This window comes from Cervus elaphus, chromosome 15 (assembly GCF_910594005.1).
Source record: "Cervus elaphus chromosome 15, mCerEla1.1, whole genome shotgun sequence".
Classification (NCBI taxonomy): domain Eukaryota; kingdom Metazoa; phylum Chordata; class Mammalia; order Artiodactyla; family Cervidae; genus Cervus; species Cervus elaphus.
This window is the reverse complement of record NC_057829.1, coordinates 22,983,668-23,008,902: the sequence shown is the minus strand read 5'-3', so window position 1 is coordinate 23,008,902 and position 25,235 is coordinate 22,983,668. Positions and strand designations below refer to the sequence as shown.

General features: G+C 35.5%; 1 protein-coding gene across 5 annotated transcripts in view; it reads left to right on the top strand.

Annotated features, from left to right (window-relative positions):
• The window catches only part of CTNNA3 (catenin alpha 3), a 1,812,800-nt gene that overhangs the window by 954,634 nt on the left and 832,931 nt on the right, over positions 1–25,235 (top strand). For 4 of the 5 annotated variants that reach the window (XM_043926199.1, XM_043926196.1, XM_043926200.1 and 1 more), the window contains exon 9: positions 3,935–4,087. In XM_043926199.1, the coding sequence (XP_043782134.1) occupies positions 3,935–4,087 (153 nt within the window). Of the gene's footprint in view, positions 1–3,934; positions 4,088–18,848; positions 18,932–25,235 lie in introns of those variants that run through there. The other variant, XM_043926201.1, reaches the window with a different exon arrangement.

Sequence of the window (25,235 nt, the reverse complement as noted above, 5' to 3'; positions counted from 1 at the left end):
TTATTTAACTTATATGCAGAGTACATCATGTGAAATGCAAGGCTGGATGAAACAGAAGCTAGAGTCAAGATTGCAGGAAGAAATATCAGTAACCTCAGTTATGCAGATGACACCACCCTTATGGCAGAAAGTGAAGGGGAACTAAACAGCCCCTTAATGAAAATGAAAGAGGATAGTGAAAAAGCTGGCTTAAATCTTAACATTCAAAAAACTAAGATCATGGCATCCAGTCCCATTACTTCATGGCAAATAGATGGGGAAACATTGAAAACAGTGACAGACTTTATTATCCTGGGGTCCAAAATCACTGCAGATGATGACTGCAGCCATGAAATTAAAACTCTTGCTCCTTGGAGGAAAAGTTGTGACAAACCTAAATAGTGTATTAAAAAGCAGAGATATACTTTGCCAACAAAGGTCTGTAGAGTCAAAGCTATAGTTTTTCCAGTAGTCATGTGAGATGTTGTACCATAAAGAAGGCTGAACATTGAAGAATTGATGCTTTTGAACTGTGGTGTTGGAGAAGACTCTTGAGAGTCCCTTGGACTGCAAGGAGATCAAACCAGTCAGTCCTAAAGGAAATCAACCCTGAATATCCATTAGAAAGACTGATGCTGAAGCTCCAATACTCTGGCCACCTGATACATAGAGTTGACTCACTGGAAAAGACCCTGATGCTGGGAAACATTGATTGCAGAAGGAGAAGGGAACAAGAGAAGACAAGATGGTTGAATGGCATCACTGACTCAGTGGATGTGAGTTTGAGCAAACTCCGGGAGATGGTGAGGGATAGGGATACCTGGGCTGCTATAGTCCATGTGGTGGCAAAGAGTCAGATGTGACTAAGTCACTGAACAATAACAAATTTGGTTTAATCTAAAAAAAAGTTAATCAAAGTGTTTATTCTTTAGTTAAGAGTAAATCAGCTATACATCAAACCTCAACTCTATAGATATTTCAATATTTGTATATGAGATGTTGGATGGAATGAATAGCAGGGAAAATTAGTTGAAAACTTGAAGAAACAATAATAAAAAAAGAACAGGGGAGTAAATACCTTTAAAATGAAGGAAAGGCAAGGTAGCGCCACTGAGGAAAGATGCAGACCAGAGCAAATATATTCAGTCCTGGAAGAAGATTGCTGTAATTATTCAAGTATTTACAAAAATTGGCATAATCTAAGACAATAGTTATTTGTGTTACTATCAATTTTATATGGTAATAAATCAAAATGTATTCTTTTAAAGCATAGGAGGACAATCTCAGTCTGACTTTCTGAGTTTAGTTGTAGATAAGAACACACATCAAAGTCTTTTATATGAGAAACAATCCCTCTTTAAACCTGTTTCAATGTAGTTAATAACAAGTCTTATTTCTTAATGTGACAATCAAATTACTAGAAACAGGAGTTTATTCCATCTCCATGTCTTCGATCCCATTCACTCTTCCAACCATAGCAATAGGTTGCTGTTCCCACTTTCCACTAAACTTAGTATTCTAGTGGTCAAATCCCATAGAGAAGTCTTGGTTCTTTTAATTTAACTTATCTTTAAAATACAATTCTGAACCATTTTATCTTCTTGAAATTCCTGTCAGTCTCTTGATTTTCCTTTATTGTAATATTTAATGGCACTGTCTCCTCCATTAGATTATAAGGAATCCTGTGTTTCCAACATGGCATTTCTCACAATATCTAGCTCTTGGTAGAAATTAAGGGGAAATGTGTTCAGAAATACTCATTGAATTGAAAAATCAAATACATAGATAAGGAGATTCAACATATCTATAATGTGAGTATTACAATTGTGTTTAGTAGGATAAGTTCATTTGTAGGGCATTGAAACAGAAATTTATTTGAAAGTTTCCCTTTTGGCTGTTGATCATTTGATCTCTGTTTCATGGCCATCATCTCAGTCTCTTTTTAAGGTCCTACTCTTTCATCTACCCATCCATGCCCATATTACTCATAAGTGGTAATATTTTCTAAGATTTTATTCATGGACATCTCACTGTGAATCTCCCTCTATACCATTATGTTCACCTCCTTGGTTTGAATTACCTACCTTATGTATGCTGGCTTTCAATCCCGTATCTTTAGTGTAAATCTTCTCTTGGCCCTCCTTCTATATGTTAATGAAAGAAGAAAAGGATAAAGGGGAGAGAAGGTCATTGAAAATAACTCCACCTCTGAGAGATTTCTTCTACTTTTCTCTTACGTATGTAGAACTAACATACCTTATGCTGCTGCTAAGTCGCTTCAGTCGTGTCCGACTCTGTGTGACCCCATAGACGGCAGCCCACCAGGCTCCCCTGTCCCTGGGATTCTCCAGGCAAGAATATTGGAGTGGGTTGCCATTTCCTTCTCCAATGCATGAAAGTGAAAAATGAAAGTGAAGTTGCTCAGTCGTGTCTGACTCTTAGCGACCCCATGGACTGCAGCCTACCAGGCTCCTCCGTCCATGGGATTTTCCAGGCAAGAGTACTGGAGTGGGGTGCCATTGCCTTCTCAGAACACACCTTATAGTTGCCAGCTAACTCCTAACTTATGATCTGTTGTCTGACTTCACTGGTCTACTCTTTGTGGGCATCAAACGCTCATTCACTTAAGGTCTTCTTCCCCTCTCCTGGAAACACTTAGCACTCTACACCCTGTGGAAGTAAGTGCTCAGTAAATGTTAATTAGTTGCCATTAGTGATTTACTTTTCTGCATGCTAAGCAGAATCTTTCCTTGGGGATCTTCCTACTGCTTTTGTGAAATTGTTGGGAGCCATAAAATTTCACAGTTCTTCTGAGAAAGCTCCACTATCTTAGATGAAGGTATTTTCTCACCCCCACCCAAATTTATAACTATTATGGACTTATCCTATAATTGCTAAAGGAAGAGAGGCAGTGTTTTTTTTTTTTTTTTTCCTTCCATGTAGCTACATCATTCAGCCCCTTGAAAGTGTATTAATTCTCATGTAATCCAAAACTAGAATAAGTATCTCCTGGTTTTAAAATACATACTAAAATGTAATTTTCACAAAAGGCAAATTATAGATCCTGTCTGATATTTATTCATATTTGTGTTTTATTACATAGGTTATTAAATTAAGTGAGGGAATTGACCAAAAACTTTGGAACCATTCATACTCATTGACATTGTTAATGAAACATTCAAATTATTGTGATCCTTAAAAACTCAATATTATATAAATATAATGCATTAATTTTCCAACTCAGTTTTAAATTTCAGAAAATATCTGCTGAGTAGAGTAATTGCCTGATTGTCATTTATAAGCTTACACATAATCTAATTTAAAAGAACTAATTGTAGCAGAATGTTTTACTTGTTTAATAATTTAAGGTGTGAGAGCAAGAACAATTAATGCAAACAAAGAAAATTGGACATCAAACTCATTTATTATTCTCCTTGCTCTATTAATCTGTTATCAACTGGCATAAGCAGTGATCTAACTTGGTTTAATTACCTTGAAGTCTACAATTTAGCTAATCAAAATTTATCATGAGTTTTTCCTACAAGGTAGAAAACATATTATAATTTTGTAATTATGAAAATACATGCTGTACAATGTTGTTTGTACACATGCATAAACATTATGAGAGTGCAATTTCTTTGAGGGAAGAATGGAGTACTATCACTTACAATTTGACCTCTAGGCTAAATACAGTTTAAGAAAAAAATAGTAATTTTTGAGAGCAAGAAAGTTATTGCTTAATAATTTTTTTTCTTGGATATTTACCTTGTTTTAGCTTTGTAAGTGACATTCATACACAGTTGTAAATACTACGATTTTAAAAGACTGTGCAAAAATATATAAAAGGAATTTTGTAATTACTGAGATTGTAAAAATAGGAAATAATATGAACCATTTTCTGGGGAAAAAAACACAAAACAAAACAACAACAACTGAATTTTTTACTTCTCCTCAGCTCCGTAAGGCTATCATAGATCATGTGTCAGACTCTTTTTTGGATACAACAGTCCCACTTCTGGTTCTCATTGAAGCTGCCAAGAATGGCCGGGAAAAGGAAATAAAAGAATATGCTGCGATATTCCGTGAACACACCAGCAGGCTTGTAGAGGTAAGTGTGCTGGAATTATAACTACTCTAAATCCAGGAGAATAGGGCTCTCATTCTGCATTTAAAGCTGAACTGAGGTCAGATACAAACTTTTGACCATTTATAGCAAATGAAACAGAGATGGGCCAAAGTAATATGAAGGTATGTGTGTCAAATTGTAGGAACTATTCCCCATTGGCTCGGAAAAGGAACAATTTATTTAGAAAGAATTGTGAAAATATGATTAATATATTTTCTTAATACATTTTCTTTTCAGAGTTACACACACACACGAAACCTGGTTAAACATAGCTTTTACCATTACAGATATTTTCTTCATATTCTGATTTAAAAGTATTAAGTGCTCTCTGTCATGCCATTTTATTGTTTCTCATCTTTTCATGGTTATGTTACTCCTCAGCCTTTCAAATCATATTCAACTATGGAACATGACTCTAGAATGTAGGATATACAGGGATAGAGAAACCCAGAGTAATTAAGTAGAGATAGTGGATTGGTCCATGTCCCCATAGAGGCAAGAGGAGATGATAATAAAACTTAATCCTCTTCTGCTTGGAAACTGGAGACATTCCCCATATTTTGGGAGGTGGATTGTCATATGAAGGAGCTATGAAGTGCTGGGCAATTCCTAGAAAACAGTTAATGAAATCTGCTGTATTATGGGCATCAGTAATGCAGCCACGGTATAAGAGAAAGCCAAGTGGAAGAATACCCAACACCAGTAAAAAGGTGAGAGTACTCACAAGCCCAGGAACCAGTGGCAGGAAGGGGGAAATGTAGTTGAACTGATCCTCATACTGAACTAGTACCCGTTAGTATGACTCTACCAGTTGTTTTTGGCTTGTGTCTAGGCTTATTGTCAGTGCCCATGCTGTGCTGATTATTAAATGTTTTGACTGCCAGAACCTTCCTATATAGGCCACGAACTCTGTGGTGGAACATATGTTTGGGGGCCTAAATTGCTTATCAAATTTGTATTAGAAATAGTTGCCACTTGAATTAGAAACACAGCATTCTATACAACATTTACTAAGATAGAAGACTTTCCCAACATTTTTAGTGTGGATCTGCTGGGAAGGAAGTTTCCATGTACCTAGCACTTCCACTATCAACTTTCTGCACCCCAATATTTACAACTAGAAAATGAAAGGAGTGGATAAATAGATGATTACTAATATAATTTCAGCCCTAAAACTGCCCCACCTTCCAATTTGAAATCTTTGACGTTCCCAAGAATACTATGAGACAGGGCAACTGATATAATTCCCATTGGCCTTATGTGGAAATAAAGTACAAAACCCAGACCAAGCTGATGAAGAGTCAAAGCTGAGTTCCAGGTTTGCTTGCATTTAACTAATCCAGTCAATTGCTTATTATTTATTTATATATTCCTTCCTGTACTCATTCCTCAAATATTTATTAACTATTCCCACAGGAAAATGTTAAAAATTAAAAGAGAGCAGAACAGAAGGAGCAAGTCATTAAAGGCACCAAGCTAAATGTTCAGGCCGCTCTGAATCATGAACCTTTTGTCTAGAAATGTTTTTTCTAAGCTGAAGGAACACTAAATTATGAAAGTAACTTTTTAGTGAAAAATTCTGAGAGTAAAAGTTGGTTTCTGCTAATAAGGTTTCATCCTTTTCCTATTTTCAGTTTAGTTTCTAATGAGACATAAATCTCTTAAGGTGCTCAATGAAGGACTCCTTGATCACACATTTTTGGGAAAAAAAGTTATATTTGTCCTTGTGGAGATTTTACATTTCTGAAAAATCCAGATATAAAGAGACCTCTTTAAGTTAAAATTTCCCCAAATCAATTTACATGAAGTACTCTTTCTTTCATAAAACTTATTAGAAAGGTGCTGCCTTCCAGGACCCTTGAGAATACTACTTTAATTTTATTACCAAATGACAGTTTATTATTTTGTAGATAGAGCTCTAAGAATCTATTTTAAATTTTTAAGGATTTTGAAAATTCTGTATTTAATGTGAATATGAAACAATAACAGATTTTTGGAATTTTGAGTTACTGAGGGATTTATTCAACTCTCTTTGTTCCCTTAACACATTATAATGAGGTTATGTTGGCTTTGGAATGTTCCATTTCTCATTCTGGTATTACTTAGAAACTTGCCTTCAGTTCCAATAAGCTTTTACTACTTAACAAACATTCTCCAACTTAGTGCTTTAAAACAGTAATTTATTATTTACGATTACTCTCTTACTGATTTGTGTGTTGACTGGGCAGTTCTTACGTAGGATCTCTCATGTTCTTGTTGTCAACTGTTAGTTGGAGATGAAGCCCTTCAAAGGTTTGACTAGGCTAGACATCCAAGATGGTACATTCACAAGTTTGAAAGTGCATGCTTTCTGTCAGCTGGGAGCTTAGCTGTGGTTGTTGACTGGAGCACAAACCAATATATAGCCTTTCCATTGGCTTCAGCTTCTCACAGCATAATTTCTGGGTTCTGAGATAAGAAGTCCCAAGAGCAAGTCAGAAACAGGAAGTAGAGCTGACATTCCATTAATGCCTGGGCCCAGAAGTTGATAGAGTGCAGTTTCCACTGTTCTTTATTGACTGAAGCAGTCATAGAGCCTGCCCAAACACAAGGAGACAGGACGGGGCGTGAGACTCCACCTCTAGCTGGAAGGAACAGCAGAATATTTGTGACCACCTTTAATCTACGCTTCTCTCCTCAGGGCTTCATTTGCTTCAGCTGTAAAGTGAAGGTTAAACAAGATAACAGCTAAGGTCACTACCAGTTTCTAAAATAGTAAGATCTGACACATTACAAGAGAGACACTCTGACCTTTCTAAGAGATATAGAAGAAAATGAAAATTGTTTTTAAGTATACTGCTTGAACACTAGGTTGTTTATATATATCAAGGGAAAGAAAAAAAAAAAATAGGAACACTGCATTTATCTCCTGGGAAAATTCTTTTTTTGAAAGGAGCTGTCTAACCAAAGCAACAGAGAAAATCATCATTAATTTACTACAAACATTGAGACAGAAGTGTCTGGGGCAGAGTCTGAGTATATATGACAGCTCAAATATATCATTTTCAGAGGACATTGTGAGTTCACTTTGTATAGATTGCTTACCAGTCTTACCACCTCCTTTTTCCTTACTGCCCCTATACAGACATGCACATATACCCACCTTATTTCCAAGCTGGGTTATCTGACATAGTAGGGCAAAAGTCTTAGATTCTAAATGACTTCAAGAAAAAGCTATTTTCACTCTGTCTGGGTTTTGATACCTCAACTCTGTCAGAGAAATCTGCAATCTAAAAGTAAACTTGTTGAGGGAAGTCTTAAATGTGGAAAAAAAAAAAAAAAAAGCCCATTTTTAAAGGATTTCTGTCAGATCTTTGGAGAAAAACTCCATGCTGTTTAAAGGAATGCTTTAGATAATGGTTAACTTGTGACTTCTATGAAAGGAATAGTAAAAAAGTAGAATGGAACACAAAGGGGAAAAAACACAAAATGGTAAGAAATTCTGCAGGAAATACGTAGAAAACAAAACATATTCAGAGCATTGGAGAAAGAAATGGGAATGAGAAGCTGAGTGACCAATAAATTAGGCCTAAACATTCTCATTCTCTAGTAAAGTCATGTCTATTTTATTATTTAGTAAGTAGTAAGTTTAGTATAAGTCTAATATATATAATATGTGTGTTTTATGTAGTAAGTTTAATATAAAATGACCATGGGTGAATGATGGTTAAAAACTGTGGGCAGTTTCAGTAACTGGAGAACTTAGATCCTTGTGGCTAATTTTATCTTAATGTTGAATTAAGTAACTATTATGCAAAGCTTTCTACTTTGAACATCCAAGTTAGTCTGTGTTCTTAGAACCATCAAGACACCATAGGAATGAGAGGCAGGAGTCAAGAGGCTGACATTTTAAATATGATTAGCAATTAATACAAATGTACTCGTTGAATTGTGCTCCACAACACTGATGATGTCTTAGGTCACCATTAACTCTACTGGCTGCCACCAGTCATACTATTAAACAAGAAGTTAAAAATACTAATTTTACCTTAAAAATAAAAATATTCAGTAATTCTTGAGAGTAAGGATTTTATTTCTTATCACTTTAAACCTCCTCTAATAGCAAAGTCTATAAGCTAGTTCTTAATATTATCTGTCTTGAATGAAGAAATGCATTCCTAACACCAATGCAGTCTTCTTTCTCTCTAAAAAGTTGACTGAAGAGTTCGAGTAACTGGACTTGAGATATACGCCTGATCCCAATTATTTAGTAGCGTCCCTTTCTACTCTATTGTAAAAGGATGCTTTAAAATAATACTTCACAGTGATAATAGCAAATAATTATCAAAACCAGACATTATAAACCCTGCTCCAGATCTCCTTCAGAAGGAATCTGTAACAATTTGATAACATCTTTTAAGAATTTTGCCCAAGATACAGTTTGTAACTTTAATGTGGTAATATAACTATTATTCAAAACCATGCTATCATATATTAAATAATAGGCATTGTTTTTACTATTATTTAATATATCTCTAAAATTAAATCTTAAAAATTCCATCATTATTTTTTTTGGTTTTATTACTATTTGTTTTCACCAAGTAAATTCATGCTGAACACTACACTTGCTACCAATTAAATGGTAAAATCTCCTGTTTGTTCCATGGATATTATCATATTAATCATTATTAAGCGTTACAGTGTTAATAATCTAGGCCTAAAAATTTCCTGTGAATTAGTGAAGTTTCTTTATGTGAAAAGCCAGCTTCGTCAGTGCTTTGACTTATTCATCAAAAATTCATCTGTCTTGATGTACCTTATTTTAGTAAGTTTCATGGGAGCCTTTCATCAAAAAGGAAAAAGTGGGTGGACATTTAATTATAATACTTCCCTCCAACCTACAAAGCTGATTGTTCCCACTCACAAAATGGCAAGCCAGATTTAGCAAAGCCCCAGTGCCAAGAGAGAAGACTTTAGAGGGGACTCTTGCTGTTTGCAAGAAGTGCTCATTGCTATCAGCTCTACTAATGTTGCATTTTGACAGAATGCTGTTCAAGTGTCACACAATGCTTTAATTGATCATCTGTTATAAAATAAGGATACGTTTGGTTATAAATAAATCAGGCTTTTAGAGTCCTATCCCATTCTTCCTCCTTTCCACCCCTCAAGAAGAAAAGAAAAAAAAAAAGAGAACAAACTGATATTTACACTTGTGCACAAACTAACAACTGTTCTCAGTGAGCATCTTGGCAGCTCTCCTCTTTTGCTGGTGAGGGGATGTTATAGCTAAGTCAGAAATGTTTTTGCTTATATAAAATAGAGCACACATGTGTGACTGCCCACTCCCTGGATTAGAAACTACTCAGCATTTTGACCTTCTTTTAGCTAAAAGACATGATGAACTTGATTCTTGACAGCCTATCCTGAAAGCATGGTGAGTGGCCTTTCCATATTTTAGAGGTTTCTTTATAAATTTTCTATTCATGATCTTTGGAATATAGGGAAAGGTTAGTGAGACAATTATAGATAAGTCAGAGACTTTCTATAACAAATGCAGGTATTTTTTAATGGAATACAGTGTTTTGGAATTAAGAGGAGAAAGAAAATTATGTGAGATTAGTTTGGGAATTCAGCATGAGGTTCGCAATATTTACATTAAACCTTGAAAACTAGTCAGGATTTGGATTTGAAAAACTAGAACTCTGAGTGGAGATACAGCATAAATAAAGTCACAATTTTCATCCCTGTGTTGCAAGAATATAGTAGAAGTGAAATCTAGATTGTCAATTGATAGTGTAAAGTGAGTTAGTGGTAGTTGATGAACAGCCTTGAATATTTGAATGCCAGGGTGAAGGAATTAGATATCATCTTATAGAACTGGATCCAGCAAGTTGCTTGTCACTAGGGAAGTCTCTAAAGGGAAGTCATATTGTATAGGGGCAATTTTGCATCCAAACATAGAAATTTCTACCCTTAATAATTGATTTAAATCTCATGAACATAAACTGGCATTTAAAAATGTCTGCATGTAAAACCTAATTTATTATCATACATTAAAGAGAAAGAAGAAACTTAGTTTTAATCATGAAATTGGAACAGACAAGCAAATATCTCAAGACTTAATGGTATCCAATAGAAATAGAAGCCAGGCCACACGCATAATTTTAAATTTCCTAGTAGGCATTCTAAAAATAAACAGGTGCTGATGGACATCTAGGTTGCTTCCATGTCCTGGCAATTAGAAACAGTGCTGCGATGAACACTGGGGTGCACGTGTCTCTTTCAGATCTGGTTTCCTCAGTGTGTATGCCCAGGAGTGGGATTGCTGGGTCATATGGCAGTTCTATTTCCAGTTTTTTAAGAAATCTCCACACTGTTCTCCATAGCGGCTGTACTAGTTTGCATTCCCACCAACAGTGTAGGAGGGTTCCCTTTTCATGGCTGATTCATGTCAATGTATGGCAAAAACCACTACAATATTGTAAAGTAATTAGCCTCCAACTAATAAAAATAAATGGAAAAAAATAAATAAATAAAAATAAACAGGTGAACTAATTTTAATGATGCTTTATTTAATCCAGTACAGTCAAACTATTATTTTGATATGTAATTAATATAAAAACTATTGATGAGACATCCTTTTTTGTACTCAGTCTTAGAAATCTGGTGTATATTTACACTTAAGGCCTGTATTTACTAGCCATATTTTAAGTACAAAATAGCCACAAGTGGCTCATGGCTATATTTTAGACAGTGCAGTTCTAGACAGATGATTAGCAAGTTGAGTACAGGAGTGCATTCATTCACTACCTGATTCATTTAACATGTGTTCAGTCCCTACGTGTGCTAGATTCCTATCTAGAACCTTTGTTGTTGTTTCTCTGGCTGGATATATAAGTAAATGCAACATTTAATAAATCATTGTTGAATGAATTAGTGTATAAAAATATAGTTGAATGTCCATTTATCCTGCTGCTGCTGCTGCTGCCAAGTCGCTTCAGTCGTGTCTGACTCTGTGTGACCCCATACATGGCAGCCCACCAGGTTCCCCCATCCCTGGGATTCTCCAGGCAAGAACACTGGAGTGGGTTGCCATTTCCTTCTCCAATGCATGAAAGTGAAAAGTGAAAGTGAATTCGCTCAGTCGTGTCCGATCCTTAGTGACTCCATGGACTGCAGTCTACCAGGCTCCTCCATCCATCGTATTTTCCATTAATCCTAGGAAATCTTTAAAGATGGTAACAGTGTGACTTACTGAGTAAAAAGTGAAATATGAAGACTTTCTTGATGTTCTTTGGAAAGTTGCTCAGTATCTTATGTCTGACCTGTGAAGGGCATTCAGTTCAGTTCAGCCACTCAGTTGTGTCCGACTCTTTGCGACTCCAAGGACTGCAGCACTCCAGGCGTCCCTGTCCGTCACCAACTCCCAGAGCTTACTCAAATTCATGTCCATAGAGTTGGTGATGCCATCCAACCATCTCATCCTCTGTCATCCCCTTATCCTCCTGCCTTCTATCTTGCCCAGCATCAGGGTCTTTTCCAGTGAGTTAGCTCTTCACATCATGTGGTCAAGTGTTGGGGTTTCAGCTTCAGTTTCAGTCCTTCCAATGAGAATTCAGGACTGATTTCCTTTAGGATGGACTGGTTGGATCTCCTTGCAGTCCAAAGGACTCTCAAGAGTCTTCTCCAATATCGCAGTTCAAAAGCATTAATTCTTCAGTGCTCAGCTTTCTGTATAGTCCAACTCTCACATCCATACATGACTACTGGAAAAACCATAGCTTTGACTAGATGGACGATTGTTGGCAAAGTAATGTCTCTGCTTTTTATATGCTGTCTAGGTTGGTCATAGCTTTTCTCCCAAGGAGCAAGTGTCTTTTAATTTCATGGCTGCAGTCACCATCTGCAGTGATTTTGGAGCTCCCAAAAATAAAGTCTGTCATTGTTTCCATTGTTTTCCCATCTATTTGCCATGAAGTGATGAGACCAGATGCCTTGACCTTAGTTTTCTGAATGTTGAGTTTTAAGCCAACTTTTTCACTCTCCTCTTTCACTTTCATCAAGGGGCTCTTTAGTTCCTCTTCACTTTCTGCCATGAGGGTGGTGTCATCTGCATATCTGAGGTTATTGATATTTCTCCCGGCAATCTTGATTCCAGCTTGTGCTTCATCCAGTCCAGCATTTCTCATAATGCGCTCTGCATATAAATTAAATAAGCAAGGTGACAATATGCAGCCTTGATGTACTCCTTTCCCAATTTGGAACCAATCTGTTGTTCCATGTCCAGTTCTAGCTGTTGCTTCCTGACCTACATACAGATTTCTCAGGAGGCAGGTCAGGTGGTCTGGTAGTCCAATCTCTTTCAGAATTTTCCACATTTTCTTGTGATCCACACAGTCAAAGGCTTTGCTGTAATCAATAAAGCAGAAGTAGATGTTTTTCTGGTATTCTCTTGCTTTTTCGATGATCCAATGGATGTTTTATATTTGATCTCTGGTGTTTCTGCCTTTTCTGAATCAACTTGAACATCTGGAAGTTCACAGTTCACATACTGTTGAAGTCTGTCTTGGAGAATTTTGAGCATTACTTTGCTAGTATGTGAGATGTGTGCAATTGTCCAGTAGTTTGAACATTCTTTGGCATTGCCTTTCTTTGGGATTGGAATGAAAACTGACATTTTCCAGTCCTGTGGCCACTGCTGAGTTTTCCAAAGTTGCTGGCATATGGAGTGCAGCACTTTCACAGCATCATCTTTTAGGGTTTGAAATAGCTCACCTGGAATTTCATCACCTCCACTAGCTTTGTTCATAGTGATGCTTCCTAAGGCCCACTTGAATTTGCATTCCAGGATGTCTGCCTCTAGGTGAATGATCACACCATCATGGTTACGTGGGTCATGAAGATCTTTTTTGTGTAATTCTTCTGTGTATACTTGCCACCTCTTCTTATATCGTCTGCTTCTGTTAGGTCCATACCATTTCCCTGCTTTATTGTGCCCATCTTTGCATGAAATGTTCCCTTGGTATCTCTTTTTCTTGACGAGATTGCTAATCTTTCCCATTCTATTGTTTTCCTCTATGATTTTTGCATTGAACTCTGAGGAGGGCTTTCTTGCCTCTCCTTGCTCTTTGGAACTCTGCATTCAGATGCCGTGCTCCATTGTAGAGTTCAGGTAACAGTAAACTGGAAGGGCTGACCCTGAAACGCCGTGTAGTGTGGACAGCACTGTTTGGTGTCTTCTTCCCTTTCCTCTCTTTAACATGTTTCTTTTTTTCCCCAAAAAATCTTATCTGGAAAGAGCTTACTTGAGTCTCCAAACCCCGTGAGCAATGAAAATTTCCTTTTAAGAAATTCATTTTATAAGGTAATTTGAAATATCTTGTAGTTGTTGAACCTTTGTGTACAACGTCCAGATACAGATAAAAGTGTTTTTCAGGAACATTAACACGCCAAAAAATAGGCATGTGCAAAAATACCTTGTGCTCAAATTGTGTACTCAATATTTAGATACATAATTAATTAATACAAAACTTCTCTGAAACTTGAAACTTCCCCATATTTCTCTCCATGATTGCATTTGGCCAAAAGTTAACAAGCAAACATGCTGACGGTTACTGATGAATAATCTGAGACCTAGAAGCCACCAAGGTTTTTTTTTTTTTTTTTTGAATCAACAGTCTGATTATGCAAGTTGGAGATCATCTGTTTCTTTTAATCAATTCACTAATCCACTCAATTAAAAAGAAATTGAGTCCCTACATAATGTGATCTATTAAGGTCATTTATACAGATTCCTGCTATTTAAAACTGGTTTCATTTTTGTCTTCTGTGTTTTAAAATGTATGGCTTTGAATCACCTGCTTAGGTGACTTTAGCAAATTAATTAGCCTCTATGGAATTCAATTTAATTATCCATGGATGGAAAAAAAAGGATTAAGTAATCTTTTATTGACATTTAAAATTCTAGAAACCAGAAAAGGTTTTTTTTTTGTCTGTTTGTTTTTTATGGATGAAGTTAAAGAATTGGAAGTGTGGTTATTTATGGATTTCATAAGATAAAGCTACTTTTTTTTAGTAATAAGAAGAGAAAAACTGGGGAAGAAACTAAAGGAAAATAAATTATTTAGCAATCTGTACCAGTATCATGCAAAGCACTTTATACTCATTAGCTCATATTAATGCTCACAATATGATTGAGAAAGATATTTTATTACCATTTTCCTGATAAGGAAACTGTTGCTGGAAGAAATGAAGCAACTAGCCTAATATCACACATCTAATAAATGGCAGAGTAGGGAATCAACTTGGTTTTATCAATGGCAGGGATTAAATAAATAAAGGTAGCACAATAAATCTAAAAATTGAAAGTGAACCCAAGTTTTACTCATTTAATTCCTTGATGGTGAGAGCAGAAACCCTTCCGAATGCCTTTTAGATGAGAGACCTGCCAGTAAGTGGATCAAGTTGCAAAAGTTCCAAGAGTTGACTTTATTTCTTTTCTAAGACTCTCTAATCTTATTCCACCTTCCTTAGCTAGAAAAGCAGAAAGTCAGAAGCACATGTTTACACTCGTGAAACACTTCTGCATTCAGGTGTTCTTCATAACTCTTGGTTAACTATTTAGCTAATGCTTAGTGGTTAGTCCAGGATATAAGACCTAAATGAGATCAGTACAGGTAGTTCATTTGTAAGATGATTGTCCAGAACTTGAAATATATTTTGACTTATAATCAGTGTTATTTACACTGTTTAGCATTCTTAGTCCGCAAAAGCCTATAAAATTAAAATTTGCAGAGCACTGTATTAGAAGTATTCTTCCTAACCTAAATATGCATTTAGAGGTGCCCCCCTCACCTTGTGGTGCAGAGCATCACTAAGGCAGGCGCAGAAAATTCAAATGTTTACAGTAGAGGACAAGCTAGTAATAAATGTAAGGGTTCCATGGGATGGGCCTCTGATGAAATGGAGGAGATAAACCTAATGAAATGACTGGCCTCAACTCATCTCTGGAGAAGGCAATGGCACCCCACTCCAGTACTCTTGCCTGGAAAATCCCGTGGATGGAGGAGCCTGGTAGGCTGCAGTCCATGGGGTCTCTGAGAGTTGGACACGACTGAGTGACTTCACTTTCACTTTTGCTTTTCATGCATTGGAAAAGGAAATGGGAACCCACTCCAGTGTTCTTGCCTGGAGAATCCCAGGGATGGGGGAGCCTGGTGGGCTGCCATCTGTGGGGTTGCACAGAGTCGGACACAACTGAAGCAACTTAGCAGCAGCAGCAACTCATCGTTGGTCAGTTATTGCTATGCATAAATGCAGACCCTGGATTCTGACATTATAATTTCTTAAAAGAACCCAGAAGTACAGATTTTAATGTAAAATTCTTTTAATTTCTAGGTGTAGACAACTAAATCACTTTAAAACAAAATTAAAGGAAAACCAGAATTTCATCATTTGTGCCAATACATAATGCCAGAGACCAGTAGAATTTCAGTCTCTGCTCTGAGGTCAAGTTTTGAAAGACAAGCTCTAGCAAGATGTATTTTTGTAGGAAATTTAGATAATATCTGGAGAATGTCCTGATGGTAAGAATTGGGTATTGAAGCTAGGTAGTAAAATATGGAAAGAAGTTGGTTTGGGGAAGTGGGTTCATTTCAATTTTCTTTCCTCTATTAGTTAATCTTTGAAATAGGAGATAAATTGAAAAGGGTTAAGAGCTCAGAGATGATAAGGTTTCCTCTTATCATCTCTGTTGCTTGGAAGCAATTCTAGGCTAGAAATGGGAAGACATAAAGGGGAATCTTGCCAAAGGACATTTCATATGTATGTTAAACTCAGTTAAAGCTATAACTTGTGTATGTTCAATACATTCCTTTTATAAGAAATCAGTTAGCCTGACACTTTCTGCAAAAGGAAGTGTTATATTTGATGCTTTTAAAAAAATGCCCCCATTACTGAAAATTGAGTCAAATTTACTTTGCATTCCTTTGATCACTTTGTCTATCGTATAAGGAACATGAAAAGAGACTTGGGTTTTCTAGATCATACTTTGACAGTTTTGTGAAATTATGCATGGAGTCCCAAAAGAAAAGCAGAACATCTTTAGAGGATTTGAATTGCGTGCTTTCAATCAGTCTGTTAAATGACTGCTACAAATTCTCTTTCTCCTTCCCGCATCTTTCTTTCACTTAAACTCTCCTCCTCACGATCTTTCACTCCAGCTATAGCTACAGTCAAATTATTATTAGTTGTGTCAAAGGAGAACATCTAGTAGCTTTAATTTTCCTTTGCTGGCAACATGATGTCTAAAGAGTTGGCATTATGTTTGCAAAAAGACATCTATCCTCAAATAAGTATTTTTTAAGGCATGAGCTATGCTGGTGCTGGGGGTTCAATCACAGACAGAAAAAGACTTTGCCCTATCGGAGCTTGTCGTCAAGGAGGCAGTAAATGGTAATTGTGTATGGTTGTGCATTGGAGAAGGAAATGGCAACCCACTCCAGTGTTCTAGCCTGGAGAATCCCAGGGATGGGGTCGCACAGAGTCAGACACGACTGAAGTGACTTAGCAGTAGCAGCAGCAGTGATAAGTGATGTGGATGAACTACTGGGTTCTATGAGGACATTTAAGGTTATTGGGTAGGTTTAGGATAAAAACATTACAGTTTTGGAGAACTGACTTCTAAGCTGTCAACGTAAAAGGATTTTTTGTTAAAAAGTCAGATTAGGGGCTTCCCTGGCAATCCAGTGGTTAAGACTGCACTTCCAATGCAGGGGGCACAGGTTTAATCCCTGGCCACGGAGGAGCTAAGATCACACATGCCAGGCAGCCAAGAAGTTAAAAAAATAAATGAAACTGTGTCTGAAAAAAAAGTCAAATTAGTCAAAGGAGAAGTAGAAAGAGGGGTATTTTAGGGATAGGATTGGACTGGCACATTAATTTGCCAGAAATAAGCAGTGCAGATTTCTTATATGGTACCAAGTTATAAGAAACTGTCAAACGTCTTTTTCTAAAATGGCTATTTTGCCTTTCCTTCAGCAATGTGTACAATTTCCAGTTGCTCCATATCCTTGCCAGTGCTTGGTATTGTCAAATTTTTTGTTTTGCCTTTCTAATGTATATAATTATTTTATTATGCCTCTAATTTGCATTTCCCTAATCACTCATGATGTTGCATATCATTTTTATGATAAAATTATAAAAATATAATTCTTTATAATTTACCTATTAAAATATATACACTCCAGTGATTTTTAGAATATTCAGAGTTGTGCAACCATCACAATCAATTTTAAAGCATTTTGATTCCACCTAAACTAGATAATCACTAATTTACTTTCTGTCTCTGTAGATTTGCCTATTCTTGATGCTATATATGTGGGACCATACAACACGTGGTCTTTTGTGACTGGCTTCTTTTACTCAGCATAATGTTTTCAAGTTTCATCATGTGTAGCATGCACCAGCACTTCATTCCCTTTTATGGCTAATTCTGTGTGTGGGTATATCATGATTTATTTGTTTATTCATAAGTTGTTGGTCATTGGGCTTTTTCCACCTTTTGGCTATTATTTGTAATTCTGATGAACATTTTTATATAGGTTTTTGTGTGGGCATGTGTTTTTATTTCTCTTGGGTACATACCTAACAGTGGAACTCCCGGGTCATGTGATAACCCTATATTTACCACATGTGATGACCCTGTATTAACCATTTGAGAAACTGCCAGACTCTTTTCTAGTGGGACCAGGCTCTCCCATTTTATATTCCTACCAGCAATGTGTGAGGGTTTCAGTTCTACTCATCCTTGTCAACACTTACTGTTTGCCTTTGATTATAGTCATCCTAGTGGATACATCTCATTGTTGCTTTGGTTTGCAATTCCTCCATGGCAAATTATGTTACATGTAATTCCACTTGCTTATTGCCTACTTGTATATCTTTTCTAGGTAAATATTAGTTTAAATCTTTGACTCATTTTGCAAATTGGATTGTTATCTTTTTATTATTGAGATATAGTAGTTCTTTCTATATTCCAGAGGCAAGTCCCTTATTGGATATGCGATTTGCAAAGTTTTCTTCCATTTTGTGTGTTGTCTTTTCATTTCTTGATGGTACCCTTTGAAAGTCAAAAGTTTTAAATATTGACAAAGTTCTATTTACCTCTTTTTTTATTTTGTTCTTTGTGCTCTTGGCTTCATATCTAAGAAACCATTGACTAAAAGTTATGAAGATTTGTGCTTATGTTTTATTCTAGGAGTTTTATACATTTAACTCTTACATTTGTGTATTAGATTAACTATGAGTTAGCTTTCATTTATGGTATTGCATATATGAGAAGAATCTAATATTATTAGTTTTATGCAATCTCCTTGTTGCTCAGTGATAAGGAATTTGCCTACAATGCAGGAGATGCAGGTTTGATCCCTGGGTTGGGAAGATCCCTTGGACAGAGGAGCCTGAAAGCCTGCAGTTCATGGGATCACGTAAGAGTCAGACATGACTTAGCAATTGTTAACAACAACAAATTCATTAGTTTCAGAACCATTTGTTGAAAAGGCTACTACTATCTTCTAATTGAACCCTATAAATCAATAGACTAAAAATATGAGTGTTTATTTCTTGACTCAGTTCTATTCCATTGATCTATATGTCCATTATTATGTCAGTGCCACTCTATCTTGATTGCTGTAGCTTTGTTGTAAGTTTTAAAATCAGAAAATGTGAGTTCTCCTCCAATTTTGTTCTTTGTTTTTCAATATAGTTTTGGCTATTATGAGTCCTTTGAATTTCCATATGAATTTTGGGATAAGTATGTCATTCCTGAGGAAAAAATATGTGGAATTTTGATAGGGACTGTGTTGCATCTGTAGATTAATTTGGTGCGTATTTCCATCTTTACAATTTTAACAGTGTTAAATCTTCTGATCCATGAATGTGAAATGTCTTTCCATTTACTTAGATCTGCTGTAATTTATTTCAACAATTTTTTGTAGTTTTCAGTATATAAGTTTGTGCTTCTTTAGTTATTCCTAGCATTTTGTTCCTTTTGATGCTATTATACATGTTATTGTTTCTTATTTTTTAGTTTTTTTTTGCAATATATTGAAATGCAGTATTTTATGTGAATTGACCTTGCATCCTGCAACTTTGCCAAACTTATTTATTAGTTATAATAGGTTGAGTAAGTTTGTGTGTACTGCTTAATATTTTCTATGTATAAGGTCTGAGATATGTCATCTGAGAATATAATTATTATGTCTTTTAAAATATGGTTGACTTTAATTGCATTTTTAATGCTAAGTTCTCTGAAAATTATTGTATGCTTTATTTCCTCATCTGTATATCTTCTTTAGCAATGTGGCTGTTCAAATATTTTCCCTATTTTTTTAAATTGAGTCATTTACTTATTTTTGTGCTGTTTTAAATATATATGCATTCTCTCTATATATATATTTGAATCAAATCCTTTGATATTTGTGTGATTTATGTGTTATTTATGTGTTATAAATGTTTTCTGTTAAATCTATTCTTTGTCTTTGTAATATCCTCATAGTATCTTCTTTAACACAGAACTTTAAAATTCTGATAAAGTCAAACATCAATAAACATGTAAACATGGATCTTGATTTTGTGTTTTATACAAGAAACTTTTGTATAAAGTTTTTATTTTACCCAGAGTTACAAAGATTTTCTTATATATTTTCTTCTATAAGTTTTATAATGTTTAGTTTTTGCACTTGAATTTTTATTCCATTTTGAGTTGATTTTTGTATATGGTGCAAGGTAGGGGAGAAGGGTTATTTATTTATTGTATATGGGTAGCCAACTTTTTCAGCATATTTTCTGCATTAAATCATATTTGCTCTTTTGTTAAATATAAGTTGACCTCTATTGTGGGTATACCTCCAGTTTATCTGTTATATTCCATTGCTCTATGTGTCTACCTTTCACCAATATCCCAGTGTCTTTAAAATTACAACTTTATAGTAAGTCTTGAAGTCAGGTGTTATGAATCCTCTAACAGTTCTTAAAAAAAAAAAAAGTTCCAGCTACTTTACTTCCTTTGTCTGTGTGTATAAAGTGCTATATAATCCCTTCGATACCTAGAAAACTGTTGCTGGGTTTAAGATTGAAATTTCATCGAATCTATAGATCAGTACACAAAGAACTGACATTTTGATAATACTGATACTTCCAGTTCATGAAGATGATATGTATCTTCCATTATTTATGCTATCTCTGAGTTTTTTCATCAGTATTTTGTAGTTTTTAATGTCCAAATATTTTTAATGACTAAATATTTAAAAATTATTAAAATTTTCTTACATTAAGTTCTCAAAAATTACATTATATTCTTAAACAATTTATCACATTAAATTGTAAGATTTTCTACTTATTTTATTAATTTGTGTGTGTATTATGTATGTGTGTGTTTTTGTGAGAGAATTCCAGAAAGCTTGCCTATTAATTAGCTGGCTATATTTGGAAACTAATTTAAGTAGAAAGTTTGGTGCTATGTTTAATAATAAAACTTGTAAGAATTTTAGAAGGTAGTATAGACTAATGTCAGAGATGGCAATGGCAACCCACTCCAGGACTCTTGCCTGGAAAATCCCATGGACGGAAGAGCCTGGTAGGCTGCAGTCCATGGGGTCGCTAGGAGTCGGACACGACTGAGCAACTTCACTTTCACTTTTCACTTTCGTTCACTGGAGAAGGAAATGGCAACCCACTCCAATATTCTTGCCTGGAGAATCCCAGGGACAGGGGAGCCTGGTGGACTACCGTCTATGGGGTCGCAGAGTCGGACACGATTGAAGAGACTTAGCAGCAGCAGCAGCAGCGTAGACTAATGTAGTGGGAAAGAACATAGAATCAAATAAATCCTGACTACGATATCACTTATTTAGCCTCACTCAGCTTCAAATTTCTCATTAGGAAGATGGATATAAAGCATACTTATTTTGTGAGAATTCAATGAGGTAAGCCTTTATGACAATGTGAAAAGCTACACATTATGTGGTTTCAACTATATGGTATTCTAAAGAAGGCAAAACTTCAGAGACAATGAAAAGATTAGTGGTTGCCAGTAGTTGGGAGAAAGGATGAATAGGCAGAGCACAGAGGATTTTTAGAGCAGTGTATATACTCTGTACGATGCCATAATGATTGATCACATTCAACTATGGTTTATATTATGATTTGTTTGATATATGTCAATGAGGGTTCATAAGTTGTAAAAAAACAAAAGTACCACTCTAGTGAGGAATGTTGATAGTGGAAGAGGCTAAGAGGCTATGCATGTTGGGGGGGACAGGAATTATATGGGAAATCTCTGTACTTTAACTCAGTTTTGTTCACCTGAAACTGTTAAAAAATAAGCTTTGTTACTTTATTAATTCTAAAAGTCCCAGGTAAAAATGAAAATATGGTAGTATAAAGAGAAATTCTAAGATAATAAGTCTCATTTTAAAATGTCTTTTGATTAGTGAACATTTTCATTTATCTCTGCTCAGCTGTTGATTAATACTATTTAATTGTTTTTATATAAATATTATAGCCAGAATCTCCAAGATATTAATTAGGAGTGTAGTACATCTGTCAACTAGCAGCACATCAGATATAAAATGCACCTATGAAAGCATCCACAAGGGGACATTTACATTCAAGTCGGCAGATTTATCTGTTTTCAAAAATCCAACACTTTCTTGTTTTTTAATTTAATTTAATTTTATTTTACAGGATAGTTGATGTACAATATTGTGTTAGTTTCAGATGTTGTTGTTCATTTGATCAGTCTGTCCCACTCTTTGCGACCCCATGGACTGCAGCACGCCAGGCTTCCGTTTCCTTCTTCATCTCCCAGAGCTTGCTCAAACTCATGTCAATCGAGTTGGTGATGCCATACTATCATCCCATCCTCTGTCATCCCCTTCTCCTCCTGACTTCAATCTTTCCCAGCATCAGGGCCTTTGTCAATGAGTCAGCTCTTCTCATCAGGTGGCCAAAGTATTGGAGCTTTAGCATCAGTCCTTCCAATGAATATTCAGGGTTGATTTCCTTTGGGATTGACTAGTTTTAATCTCCTTGCAGTCCAAGGTACTCTCAAGAGTCTTCTCCAACATCACAGTTCAAAAGTTTCAATTCTTTGGTGCTCAGCCTTCTTTATGGTCCAACTCTCGCATCCATACATGGCAACTGGAAAAACCATAGCTTTGACATGTACAAACTCAAAATGGATGTACAGCAAAGCAATTCAGTTATACCCATTCTTTTTAAGATTCTTTTTCCATATAGGTTATTATAGAATATTAAGTAGGGTTCCTATGCTATTTAATAGGTCCTTATTGATTATCTGTTTTATATATGATAGAGTATATATGTTAATCCCAAACTCCTAATTAATCCCTCTCCCTACCTTTTCCCTTTGATAGCTATAAGTTTGGTTTTGAAGTCTGTGAGTCAGATTCTATTTTGTAAATAAGTTTAATTGTATCTTTTTTTTTTTTTAGATTCCACATGTAAGTAATGTCATCTGATACTTATCTTTCTATGACTTAATTTCACTTAATATAATAATTTCTAGGTCTATCCATGTTGCTGCAAATGATATTATTTCATTATTTTTTATGGCTGAGTAGTATTTCATTGCATATAAGTACCACATCTTCTTGATCCATTCTGCCAGTGGACATATAGGTTGCTTCCTGTCTTGACTTTTGTAGATAGTTCTTTAAAGAACATTGGGGTGCATGTTTCTTTTTGAATTATGATTTTTCTCCAGATATGTGCTAGGGTTGGGATTGCTGGATCTTATATATGGTAGTTTTATTTTCAGGTTTTTAAGAACCCTTCATACTCTTCTTTCTATTTCTTGTACCAATCTATATCCCTAACAATGGTATAGGAGGATTCCCTTTTCTCTACATCCTCTCCAACATTTATTGTTTGTAGACTTTTTGATGATGACCATTCTTACTGGCATGAGGAGATAACCTCATTGTAATTTTGATTTGAATTTCTCTTATATTTAGCAATGCTTAGCATTTTTTCATATACCTCTTGACCATCTGAATATCTTCTTTAGAGAAATGTCAACTTAGATCTTATATTCATTTTAAGATGTTTTTTAATTGAGCTATTTATGTTTTAGAGATTAATACCTTGACAGTTTCTTTGTTTGGAAATATTTTATACAAACCTGTGGGCTGTCTTTTTGTTAGACTGATAGTTTTCTTTGCTGTGCAAAAACTTTTAAATTTAATTAGGTCCCATTTGTTTATTTTTGTTTTTATTTTCATTACTCTAGGAGACAGATCCAAAAGATATTGCTGTGATTTAAGTCAAAGTGTGCTCTACCAATGTTTTCCTCTAGAGTTTTATAATATTTGGTCTTACATTTAGGTGTTTAATCCATTTTGAGTTTATTTTTATGTATGGTGTTAGAGAATGTTCTAATTTCATTCTTTTACATGTAGCTGTCCAGTTTTCCCAGCACCACTTATTGAAGAGACTCTCTTTTCTCCATTATATATTCTCGCCTCATTTGTCATAGATTAGTTGACCATAGGTAAGTGACTTTCTAAGGGATTCCCTAGTGACTCAGCAGTAAAAAATCCACCTGTGTTGAAGGAGATGCACATTCGATCCCTGGGTTGGGAAGATCCCCTAGAGGAGGACATGCAATTTACGCCAGTATTCTTGTCTGTAGAATCCCATGGATGGAGACTTGTGGGCTCCAGTCCATAGCATTGCAAAGAGTCAGACATGACTGGAGTGACTTAACATGCACACATACATGTGGTTTTGCATCCTGTTCCATTGATCTACTATTTCTGCTTTTGTGCTAGTACCATATTGCTTTGATGACTCTCTTTGTAGTATAGTTTACAGCTTGGGAACCTGATTATTCCAGCTCTGTTTTTCCTTCTCAGGATTGCTTTGGTTATTTGGTATCTTTTGTATTTTCATACAAATTGTATTTTTTTTTTTTGTTCTATTTCAATGAAAAATGCCATTGGTAGTTTGATAGGGATTGCATTTAATCTGTAGTTTGCCTTGAGTAGTATAGCCCTTTTGACAATATTGTTTCTTCCAATCCAGTAAAATGATATATCTTTCCATCTATTCTTGTTATTTTTAATTTCTTTTATCAACATCTTAGAGTTTTTGGAGTACAAGTCTTTTGTCTATTTAGGTAAATTTATTCCTAGCTATTTTATTCTTTTCAATGTGATGGTAAATGGGATTGTTTCCTTAATTTCTCTTTCTGATTTTTCATCATTAAAAATCCAGCACTTTTTAGCAATATTTGCAAGGAACAGAGGGAAATATTAAAGCTGTGCATGCGTGCTAAGTCATTTCACTCATGTCTGACTTTTTGTGACCCTATTGACCATATTTCATTAGGCTCCTCTGTCCATGGGATTCTCCAGGCAACACTATTGGAGTGGATTGCCAGTTCCTACTCCAGGGGATCTTTCTTATCCAGGGATATCTTATGTCTCCTGCAATGGCAGAGGGGTTCTTTACCACCAACGCCACCTGTTAAATCCCATTAAAGCTGTAGTATTCTTTAAAAAAGATAACTTGAGGTCAATGAAAATGGCCATGGACTAACTTTACAAGTTTGGAGAGACACAACTTGATCTGCCATTCTTGTTCTGAGAACTTTGAAGGCTTTTAATCCCCAGATGCATGTATTTGACATTATTATCCTTTTTAATTTTCAAAGCCCCTTAGAGTTAGATTCTCTTTTTTAGGTTTGGCATGAGGTGGTGCTGATTCCTTTGACAGCAAATATACCTTGATGAGCTCTGTGGCAAGAATTGACACAATCAGGAAGCAGTCAGCAGTTTTCTTTAAGACATGGACTGTTGTCATCAGTTTTTCTGTTTAAACATCTGAACTGTTGTCAGTATGTTTCCATTTGACCTATGAGTTCATGCCAGTGGAGAAAATAATACCCTCGTTGTATACCAAATTTTATTATTTTCATGGTTCCTTTAAGACTTTGTTCAAAAAAAGCAAGAGGAAGATAAATGAGAAAAAGCATAGGGATCACCCAAGATCCATCTATTTTTATGATTGTTTCTAGGATACCTTCCTCCCTAAGAATTGTAGCAGAACAACCCACACTAGAGTAGTT